The sequence below is a fragment of the Epinephelus lanceolatus genome, chromosome 12 (genome assembly GCF_041903045.1).
Source record: "Epinephelus lanceolatus isolate andai-2023 chromosome 12, ASM4190304v1, whole genome shotgun sequence".
Lineage (NCBI taxonomy): Eukaryota > Metazoa > Chordata > Actinopteri > Perciformes > Serranidae > Epinephelus > Epinephelus lanceolatus.
The window spans coordinates 36,667,853-36,680,004 of NC_135745.1; the positions used below are offsets into that span (position 1 = coordinate 36,667,853).

The window sequence follows — 12,152 nt, forward strand, 5'->3', positions numbered from 1 at the left end:
GCTTAAGTCCAAAACCCTCTCCAGTCTTAAAGCTGATTCAGTAATTAGTGCCTAGCATGTCATCTCCCACCCACCCACCCCCTTTTTGGTACAAATTCAACAGTTGTGCTGACAAGATCACTACTTTTCCATTTTTTTTTTTTTTTCTTTAATCAATGTGATTTTTTTTCTCGTTTTATACAAAAAACTCTCTTAACTTCTACACATTTAATGTCACCCAGATTTTTATTTTTTTTATTTTTTTCACTTTGTAAATAAATTTGGGAAACAACATTTTTCATTTTTGTTGTCATGTAAAGATAAAAACATGCAAAAAACTTGAATTTGTAGTCCAAATTATACATTTACAAGTTTGGAACTTTTTGCACTTCTTCATATACTACATCAAAAGAAAAAAAAAGAATAAGGAAAAAAAAACATTATGTACACACATCTTTTTACAGTGAAGTAAAGTTGAAAATATCAGATGATGACTAAGGCAAATGAAGTGTACATAGATTAGACCAAAACAGTTTTTTTGTTGTTTTTGTAAAATACTACATCACTTCAGAAACAAAAGAAAAAAAATCTGCTACAAAAGTATGATTCATAACTCCCTTTATTTGCAACCAGCTGCATAATTTTTAATTTTTTAGTGAAAAAGTCTAGAAGTCTAGCGTACTGTACAGTGCTGTTCTTAATTGTTTTTCCTTCCATCCAAGCTAAGAGATGATCCTTCATTTTGTCGTCTTTGTTTATTTAAATAATCTTCAACAAACAGGAGCGTTGTGTAACCAAAGAAAAAAAGCATGTAGAAGCATACCAGAGTGTAACATACTTTGTTTGAAATCACTCCAAAAGTCAGTACCATTAAAGCCTTGAACATAAAACTAATCATTTAGATCCAAAAAAATGTACAAAAAGGCACATTATATCCCAGTGCTTCTGTACTGTGAAATTCAAGTGTAACTGAGCGCATTCAACACCAACAATCCAAGAGGCGACAGTCCACCAGTGTTCCCTCCCACATCCTCCATAACTGGACCACAGCCTATGCCTAAGCTTTCAACAAGCATATGTATGCGTAGACTACAACAATAAGCCTAGGTTGGTTGTTTTTGAAAAAATTTCTGAATCAATGTTTATTTTTTGTTTTCTTTTCTGTCACAGTTCTGTCACTCTCTCAGGGAATATCAGAAGCTGTCCGTGTCCATCAACAGGAAATCTCTCCTTCTCTTCATTTTTTTTATCTTTTTTTTTTTTTCATCTTGTCATCCTTCCCGTAGTGGCTGTGTGTCCTAGTCGTCGCTCCCACCGTACATGTCTGCCAGTTTTCTGAAGCGAGGGCCCCAGTCGTTGAGGTAATCGTAGTCCTGGTCGCCCCCGCTGCTGGAGGAGTTGAGGGAGCTTAGGGAGCCAGCTGTGGAGCCGCTGCCCTCGTAGTCGAACACTAGCAGGGAGTCGTAGGGGGGAGCGGTGGGGTCGTTGTCTGCCGCCTTAAGTCCCTGTACAGAAGGAAATAAAACTGCAGTTAGATGAGAAGATTAAGCCACGTCTGCTCGACAACACTGTCTGCAATAAGGAGTAAGCCACATCAAGGAGACACCCCCCCCCACTGCTGCACACAAACACACTAATCTATCCTAAAACCAGTCAGTGGTTTTACCTCCACTTGTTCAGGAAATCAGATTAATCAGGCTCTAGTGTTCTGTGAGTTTCCTCTGTGTTTGGGTTGGGACTCTCCTGATGTTTCTGGGATGTCGGATTATCTGCTGCTTGATCAAAAGCCAAGATTGAAGCTGTCCAGCAGCCTCAGATGACTGGAATCATCTCCCCTTCCCCCACCGGCTACTGTGCGAGACCGCCCCCCCCCGCCCCCCCCCGCACCCTCCCGTCTCCTCAAAGCAGCAGCACAACTCCAGTGCTGATACTTTGTCTTTTAATCTAGATAGCAACATCTTTAATACATCAGATTTATTTGAGTTCTGCCTAAACAGCAGCAGTAAGCACTGAGCTCAAGTGAGGCAGAGATGAGAGGAGCGTTAGTGTGTGTGCCACGCATGCGTGTCTCTATGTGTTATCTTGAGGCTGATGGTGCTGGTGGGGGTGGTTCTATTTTGAAGATTGTGCTCGACGTTCCCAGAAATTCTCACAGCGTCATGAGAGGTCCTTATGGATTGTTATTGATTTCCAGCCCCATTCCTTAACGGGACTCGGGAGACTTGATGGATTGCTAATCTAGGAGTTGAGATGTGCTTTGGCCATGAACCACTTTGGATCTGAGCCTGGTTTCTCCCTCTTATCGCCACCACTGAGGTAACCAACAAATAATAAATGAATTAACAGAAGTGGAGCAACACAACACAGAAGAAAAAAAAACAAGACCTCAGCTCATTGGGAACTTGTCAAAGATTTATAGTTTCCTCTACGCTGCCATTATAGCTCTGAAATGCTCTCAAATAAAAAGATGGATTGAATTAAAGTGCCTGGGCACTTAGCGATTATTTTCCACTTGTTAGCTTTCGTTAAGTATTTGCTCAGGGCTGTGGTGCTGATAATTTGGTGGGAAATATGACAGATGGATCGTTCATTACAATTACAACCATAATCGCTCTGCTGGTTATAGCCTCCCCCCCCCACACCCCATCTACAACCAAAAACCCACTGGCAGTTTCATAAGGTTAGTCAATCACACAACTCAGCCTCGTTATTTCATAATAACTGAGTCATCCACTGTGCTGGAGAAAATCACGACTCTCAGAGGAATGTTGAACCGGCCTCACTTTCGGAGTCACTCGGTCCCACAGACGACAAAAGAGACGTGTAATGAAACCCACTGGTATTTCTATTCAGAGACCAACTTTGCCACAGCTGGAACACAGCAATATGCAAAACAAACGCAATCACTTCTGCTTTGTCTCCCTCGGTGACACTGCCTCCACCTGTGACCAACCGAGGTTGTGTCAAGTCGGGGCTGATGTATTTAAAATTGCCCCCTCCCTTCTTGTGGGAACAGACCAGGAGCTGACTAATAGACCTTTGTTTGTCCGACTGCGAGGTTAAAGTCCTTATGCTAAACCTCTGCCTAATTTTTTTTGTCCCTCTAATTTAATTAAGAGCCACAAGCTCCTGGGGCATGTGCACACTGCAGGATGGAGATCAGACCCCCCGCCTCCCCTCCCCCACCCCTCTCTCGCTGTCTCTCTGCTCCTCTGGCGGCTAGCCCTTATCAGTTAGGTCAGATTCCAGCTCAATGTGAGCGCTGGAGCTACCATGACTGAGCTTTAGCGACAGTCAAATCTGGGACTAAAAACAGATCAACGCTGCCTGGTTGCAGCGAGCGTTTTCTGGGTCAGGATGCTCAGACTTGAAACGTCTCAAAGGTCTTGTGAGAACATCGAAATAAGGCTGATGAAGGATGGTGTGCATTGGCAAACTGTTCCTCGTTGAGCGGCGCACAACATTAAATTTCAGCTCAATATCGGCCGTTACAACAAATGCATTATGCGTATTCATGACACACGGCGAGAGTGAAAATGAGTGGTGCCTGGGTAAAGGGATCTGAGAGATAGACGGTCGGGGGAGCAGAGCTGAAAGAGCAAGTTCTAATCTAAAAACATGGGCGCCGTCCAAAAACTAGGAGAGAACTCCATTTGTAATGCTGTGAAACTCTTGTCTGTTGGAGCTTGTGAAAAATACATGACTGCTCTTTTCATTTTACATTCTCCCTTCATGCTGGAGTCAATGATGGCCTCAGGCAAACGAGGGCACTCTGAACAGTGCACTCCGATAGAAAGCCAATGTATTGCTTCTCTCATCTCCTATTTCTATGCTGACACATCTATAACTCTACTTTGACAGAAAGTGAGGAGAAAAACAATTATATCTAAGTGAGTTAGCATCATGTACTTTTTGGGCTTTGTATGTGTCGGAGTGGATTTATTATGTGTGATGAGAAAAGTTTGTTGGGAAAAGATGAAAACAATTCGAATAATAATTGATTCAATTTAAAGTCTTTTTTTTTACTCCCACTGCAACTGCTTGATACTAAGTCACAGAAGCTAAATTGTTTATTTAGACACAAGTTTATTATAAGAAAATCATTCAGCTTGAAAATGAAATTCAAACTTTGTAGCAGCACTGATCCTTTCACTTCAGCTATTTCATGGGATTCAACAAAACAATCTTAGTCTGCGGTACCTCTGTATGCCAGATAAAGCTGCAACATGTAGTCGATTAATCGATTAGTTGATAGAAAGGAGATTAATCCACAACTATTTTAATAATCTAGGGCTGTACCTGACTCAGAATTATGTCAGTCGAATCAGATTCGGCTGTTCAAGACGAATACTCAACTATTTGTTCCTTTTTTCCATATTGAGTTCTAAAGTTTAAACAGTAGTCCAGTCAATCTAAAGGAGTGATCACACCAAGATGAAACGCTAGAAACGCGACGCCAGTAAAACCATTGTTTTCCTATGATACAGCGCGTCTGACCGGCATTCAAGCATCTTTTTAGACGCACGTTTTTGTAGATGCTTCTTTTTGGACGTGTGTAGACGCTGAAAAGTACAAATACTTTCAACTTTTTGACCGCCAGACGCCAGTAGCTAGCGCACATTGAATAAGCGCTTCCAGCGTTTCAAGCGTCTGCGTCTGTGTGATCCCAGCCTAAGGGTGCTTTCACACCTGCCATTTGGTTCGGTTCATCAAACTCAAGTTCGTTTGCCCCCTAAGTGCGGTTCGTTTCGGTGTGAACACAGCACTTGAGTGTGCACCAAAACAACCACATCAAGACCTTCTTGAAGAGGTGGTCTCGGTCCGGTTACAAACAAACTCTGGTGCGATTTGTTTGTGGTGAGAAGGTGTTCCGACCTGGATCTGAAGCAACTGCAGTCACATGACACATTGTTTGGGTTAAACATGAGCATGTTACAGTCCTGGAGGATTATTAATGTGCACCTCCTCCTGTACTGCCTTAATATGCACGTTCAGCACATCCAATGCATCAAAACATTGTTTTCTAGTTGGAGCCGCGCCTCGTTTTCAAACTGTATGGTTTGACTAAAATGAACAATGACAGCAATATAGTCCACGATGAGCAGCGCTAAAATCAACCTGCGTAGTTGTCCCTCCATTGTGACATTAGAAAGTGTCACATTTATCTTGCAAGTGTACTCTTCTTCAACATTTGCTTTACTTCCTGGATTTTTCCCACATGGAAATCTGGACCAATCAGGAGCAGCGTTCTCGCACAAGCCATTTGATCTGGTCCGCTTGTAAATGCTGCCGTGAGAACATGAACCAACTCTAGGCAATTATACAACTTTGAAACAAAATTAGTCCCTGATTCAGACCAAAGCAAGACAACTCTCGGTCTGAAAGCACCCCAACTCAAAAATGGGCCCAACCGAGGAGTCACAGTTTGTATTGGTCCTTATTCCCTCCTCCTTTTAACATTTCACAGTTACATAGTCTGGATGAAATGATGTTAATATTCGAGGGTCTATATAGGTACACTGATCCAACATATTTGGTATCTTTTCCTGAGTATTTGGGGTCAGTCTAATTAAACACTTTTCAAGAGGATATTCTCATGTACTATACCTGTATTTGAGGTACTACTACCCAGCAACCAATTTTTTTTGCCAAATTTTCCACTTAGTTTGTGCCTCACTGCTCCTATTGGTGTATCTACATCTAAACTGGCTATAAAGTATTTTGCATGTATTTAATATCTATAACATCATCATTTGGTGTCTACTCCATTCTATTCAGCTATTTCATTAGCATCTTTACTCTTATTATCATGATCTTATTTTTTTCATACACTCAGTACAATTTAAATAAACTGCAGACGCAATATGGAACGCTGTGTCCCGTGATGATGCACCAGAAAAACATCCTGTATGTCTTAGATGGGATGGGAGAGGAAACACATACGGGGCGATAGTGGAAACCTGTATTTGTTATGCTCCAAAACATTATGGGAAATCAGAGGGTTGGTATCTGATGGTTATATGTGAAATAACATCCTAGAAAACTAATGTTTAGACTTAAGTCATATGAAAATTTAGAAGCAGGGATATGCAGTTCTTTGTGCGATTCTGTGACATAATGGCCCCAAATTCCGAGCCCTGAATTTACCTTGATCTACTGAGTATATAATGGTATACTTTTAATATGGTATTTGGATATCCCAAGAGATGATTCATCAAAAATGAGCAGTAACATTTTTTTCCAACACCAGATATCAACCAAAAGCCAGAGACCATATCGCATTAAGTTGCCGTGAGCTCTAAATTCACCACTTCTAAGCAGAGGGCCGAAGATAATGTTATCTCAGAGCCTGACCGGGCAAAGCCTCTCATCCTCAGGGCAGCTGCCTCCATGTCTGCAGCTGCCTGTACCGAAGAGCGGCACGAAAGTGCAGCAAAATCTAGGGACCGAAACATCCCCAGAGGTACTGGCAAAAAATAAATAATGCTCAACTTGAAGAATTTCAATCAAGTGAGGGGTCTCAGGCTGATGATTTGAATCTCAGACTTTCAGGGGGCAGCAATATGATAATCAGTTAATTGTTTTAGTAGTTTTTCAAGCAAAAATGTCTGTTGGTTGGACAAAAGAAGCAGTTTGAAGACAGAACTTTGGGCTCTGGGACATTATAATAAGCATTTTTCATATTTATTTTGAATTTAAAGCCTAAATGATTAATCATGAAAATTATCTGCAGTTTAATCAATGATAAAAACAATTGTTAGTTGTAGCCTTAATGCTGGACGTTGTTTTTACCTCATTGATGAAGTCTCCGATGTCTCCAGGGTGGGGTGCTGCTGACCTCATCGGGTACTGTGGCTCAGGGTGGAGGGGTCTCTCGTCTAGACGGCGGATTCCCACCGGCTTGATGGCATCAGGCTCTATCGTGTCCGGCTGCTGGAGCTGACTCAGGTCGTAATCCTGGGGAACACAGACAGATGGGAGATTGCTAAGCGCCGTGACAAGACCCCAAACAGAGTGTGATTATCTAAATAGGTAAAATGCATCCTGAGCTGCACAGAGGAAGAGAAGTTCAACTGAGTGGAGGAGAAGATTTTAAAGTTAGAATGCAGCGGGAAGACTTGAGAGTACACAAGAGAAACTTTAAATCTTCTTGTCTGTGAAGCACAAGCCCAGGGACAATTTGACACATTAAAAGAGCCAGCACTGAGGGGGTCCAAGCTGAGGACCACATCATACGCTGCAGAGTGTTTGTACTTGTGCACTGTGCTGCAGGAAGGATGTGCAGGCGACTGTTTTGCTCTAATCAATGCCCAGACACGGGATGGTGGATATGCATAAGCCACTGCTAATCCTATTAACATTACCAAGGCAACCTGAATGGCTCGCAGTTTGTGCAAAGTCATGGGCAGGGAAGGAGGAGGAGGACGAAGAGTGAAGAGAGAAAAGGAGTTAGGAGAGAGAGGATGTGGTGAGGAGCAGAGCTGAACTGAAAGACTGGATGGTATCACGGTGACAGCAGATATGATAGAGAAAATGCCATTTGAGAATCAGGGTGTGTGCCTAATAAGCGTACATGATGGATTGTCCCTCTTTAGAAGATTTTCGGTAATCCATCCATCTCTAATATCCCCCTTCAAAATTGTCTCTGCTTAGTTGCACATGTACCTACACTCACACACACTCTCACACACACACACACACACTCACACACTCACTCCCTCCCAGGAAAGGGGAAAAAAAGCTGCAGACGCTCCAATGTAAAAATAAACATGAGAATAAATATAAACCCTGTGATGATGCACAAACAACCCAGATATACAAACACGGCGAAGCACGCGGGCACTTGACAAACACCTACTCAACTCCACGCTAATAAGCATCATCTCAAATCTAAAACAAACACATTGATTATTCATGTGTGATTTGATTTCATGGGGAATGACAGTAAACCCTGAGGCTAACTGGAGAGGAACAACGGTCATCACACATCATGCGGTAACGCCATCCATCATCTTTGGTCCATTTCAGTCTGACTCCTGTTCGACCTTCTCTGAGGTCGCACACCGGAGGGGTCAGGAGTCGGTGACAGGAATTGCAACAGAGCCGTATAATGGCTGAACTAAGCAGGAAGGTCTAATGACATACCAGCCCCCTTCGGGGAATTGACTCCTCGCACGCACATTGGCCTGGTGAAATGGCTGCCCCTGGCCCTCATGACCCACATTCAAACATGGGAGACTGAACAATGCTAAGCCTTACACACTCAATCTGTCGTGAGACATAGCTGAGCAATTTAAAACTGAACTGACTTCATTGTTTTCGTAGGTTTTGCTATAATTCCCACAAGTAACACAACATTGTAGTAGTAATGTTTTCAAAAATATAAATTCATCCATATGTATCTATTCAGAATATTCTAATCAGCGTCAATACTCATTTACAGCAGTATCGATACACCAATACCAGCTGTGCTTTCCTGCCCTCTCTTATTGACAATAAGCACATTAACATGGACATGAGGTTCATCCAGGTTATGATCATATTGGGAAATTGTGTTTACATGAGCACAGAGAGATCAGGTTATTCATATTCCCTGTATACATGAGTACTAGTAACCCTGGTTAATGATTACTGCAGTGTATTGGCACAGACGCCTGTGATAACAAACCAGCAATGAGAATTGAGAGTGACAGGAACACTAACTACCACTTGACAACTTAACTGTGAAGATCTTATCTTCTAAACAGACTTAACATTATTCCAGAAAGCAGCTACACTAGTCTCATAACACTGTACTCCACCACACCGGTGTCAGCGTGTCTCTGTCGCCACCGCTGTATAGGATAGGAAATTAGTGGAGGATACAAAACCTCTTTCATTACCGAAAGACAAAACTCCAGACGTTAAGCGCTGTCACCACCACCTGACCATTGTTTGTTTCTGTTAGATCCCTTGACTCAAGCTGCATAGGTAGTTGATGGCGCTTAATTACCAGGATAAGGTGCATTAGAGGCTGCCCCCTAATATTTGACCAAACGTTAGTCAACCAGAAAGGTCATTAGTCAGCAAGATTTCATTGGTTGCTTAGTTGCAGACAAAAAAAGAAAAACACAAACATGAAACTCTATTAGGAGCTGCACCTTGTCAAAATAAATCAGAACCTATATGACTGGACCATGTGGGTATTTAATTTGAAAGGACAGACACAGGAAGTGGCCACGCTCAGCAGTCAGACAGGAGTCAGGTTAATTTCCAGGGCTGGTACCTGCGGTTATTCCGCAGGCTAGTTAACAACATGTCGGGCAGGAAATCCAAAGTGTGGGATCATTTTGAGAAGGTGAAGGACGAACCCAAGGTGATATGTAAACTCATCTTCATTGGTCGACTACAAACATGACGTGTCATCTGAAACATGGAAGTAGCTACATGCCCATTAGCCCACAGCGTCATTACCAGGCGGCTCGTTCAGTGTGTGACGTGCACTTGTAGATAAAATATAGGCCTATATTAATGAAGGTTCAGTACGGTTTTGTATTTCTCTGTAATGTAGCACAGTGTTAACAATGTTACTGATACTATTCTTTCTCACACCTTCAACTCAAACCATTGTGTTGCCCCGCCCACAATATATCATTTAATAGTTGAATTAATATTGTAAACATGCAGGTGACCAGTCGACTAATGGACCTAAATGACAGCTATCGGTCGACTAGGTATATTCTTAGTCTATGGAATACTCCAGGTAGCATAGTCAGGTTTCTAAAAACAGGATATGGTGTTTACACGTTCAAACACATTTACATGATCCTCAAAAAACCTGATCAGAAACAGGTTATTACGTCCGTGTAAATGCACTCTCTGTAGAGCCCTGCGCTGGAGCCATAGGCCTGAGGGGCCCAACAACCCGAGAGCCAGGCTTCAGGCCAATTACCACATCATTACCTCGGACACGGGCTGGGCTTTTTTTTTAACCTGCCAATTAAAGAGTTGTTTGTTTGTGTTTAACCAATTTAAACGGCATCATATTGTAGCGTCCGCCAGGACGTGTGGAAGGATGACGCGGTTATTCGGCAAACCACCGTTTGTTACTCAACAGTACAGGTTACTGTTGGCCGTAACCACGCCAAAACAACCACAAAACAAGGACTTAGCTGTAACGTTAACTCGAACCATGCACTGCTGCTCTCTCCTCCAGCTCGCTCCACACACACAAGCACGCGCACTCACACAGCCCTCACCCTCGTCACACTCGCACCCCGCTCACAGAACATTGACGTTACAACAGAAGATTCACTGCAGGGTCGCTACAATATTTTACTGATCCCATTCATAAACACTGTGATAAGGTTTGTTTTGTTCGTGTTAGTAGCTTAGGCTTGGATAGACGTGTTTATTTGTTAATAGACCTGCCACCTACAATTTGCAGTATCAGGCGCTGCAGTTGCATCACGCACAGTCACTTCAAAAAACAAAATAATCATTTAAACAGCCCCGAAAATGCTTCAAACACTTTTCTAAATAATCTTAATATTGAAAGGAAATGAAATATACCCACTTATGCCATTAAAAGTGCTTAGATAAGGTCGGAGGTCTATAACTGCACTGCCTTATCTGGGTATATTTCGTTTCCTTTCAATATTAAGATTATTTAGAGAAGTGTCTGAAGCATTTTGGGGGTTGTTTAATTGATTATTTTGTTTTTTGAAGTGACTGTGCGCGATGCAACTGCAACAGTGCGCAGCAACAACTGACAATTCTCACTAAATAGGAGAATACAGTCATTAAGTTAAATAAATTCATATTTAACTTTATCCTTTCTTAATACCATGCTAGAAACCCCAATTAAACTATTTTAATGTCTGCAACATTAACAGCCTACATGTTGTTATGGGAGGTTTAAAAAAAAAAAATAAAAAAAAAAAAAATCTGAAAACCTGTCGGGCCGGGCCCGGGCCCAGATAATAGGCCCATACAGGACACTAACTCTCTGCTACTAACTAAGAAAAAGAAACGTTGTTATTGTCATGGCTTGTTATATTTATCTTTTAACAAAAATTCAACTTGCATGTCCTCAATTTCAAATTTTCCCTATGATATCAAAAATGGTATCTGATAAACATTTTTTAAGATACTGTATCAAAGTTAGAAATTCCAGAATCATGAAAACACTTCATTAAAGACACTTATTTCATTCTGGGATTTAGCAAAGCAGCAACAGCACTAAAACAATTCCAATGGCACATGAAGCATGAGCAGTCAGATGATCACACAGGATCCATCAGTTTCCAGAGACAAGTCTGACCTTTGTATGTGGTGTAGCTGTGAGTACAGACGTTTCCTTTGCAATGATGGATTATTACCAACATTTCAGATGTGCTCACTTTTGGCTTTACCTCCAAATAAAGTGGTTTAAATAATCTGGCTGCGGTGCTGGCTTGTTTACAACATGATTTAAAGACACAGTTTGACATTTTGGGAAATTTGCTTTCCTTTGCTTTGGTCTGTCTGTTCTGTATAAGGCTGCAGCCAGCAGCCAGTCAGCTTAGCTTGTGCTGGTAGACAGATTTTGTAATCTTTGGACAAAGTAAAGCTAGCTGTTTCCCCCTTTTTTCCAGACTGTATGCCAAGTTAAGCTTCGTATTTACCATACAGGCAGGACGGTATCTTCTCATCTAACTCTTGGCAAGAATGCAAGTAAGCACATTTCTTAAATTACCTAACTATTCCCTTAAAATCTGACCACTCATGTTCCTTGCCTTGTTGTTGGTTGTGGCAATGCATCATGATCCCAAATCTTAGCAATTACTTCCTTTTGTACATTATAATAATTGAAATAATGGCCAGAAGTGCAAAAATAAGCCCCAAGTTGCGGTAAATAATCCACTTCCTCTGACATGTTAAACTTGTCTGGTGATAAAAACACGAGGCACTTATACCATGTGCATAAACAAGCCTGATTCATTTTGTTTCACTTGCTGCATGGGATTGAAAAACAAATCAAAACATTTTTCAAAGCATGCCCCCAAAGCCACACTGCCTCTAAGGTTAATGTGCATCAAATCATTCTGAGGTCATTTGAAGAAGCAGATGACTCATCCTCATCCCTGCCTCACATTTTATTTTTTCACCTGCAAACCTTTGCACGACAACTTGATTTGCTATTATTTCTGCAT

General features: G+C 41.7%; 1 protein-coding gene across 1 annotated transcript in view; it reads right to left on the bottom strand.

Moving 5' to 3' along the window:
• Positions 1 to 214: 214 nt before the first annotated feature.
• cdh2 (cadherin 2, type 1, N-cadherin (neuronal)) overlaps positions 215 to 12,152 on the bottom strand; it is a 75,983-nt gene continuing 64,045 nt past the window's right edge. Inside the window, exons 15-16 of the mRNA XM_033637651.2 lie at positions 6,772 to 6,936; positions 215 to 1,484 (exon numbers count right to left, since the gene is read on the bottom strand). Of these exons, the coding sequence (XP_033493542.1) occupies positions 1,278 to 1,484; positions 6,772 to 6,936 (372 nt within the window). The 3' untranslated portion in view covers positions 215 to 1,277. The remainder of the gene's footprint in view (positions 1,485 to 6,771; positions 6,937 to 12,152) is intronic.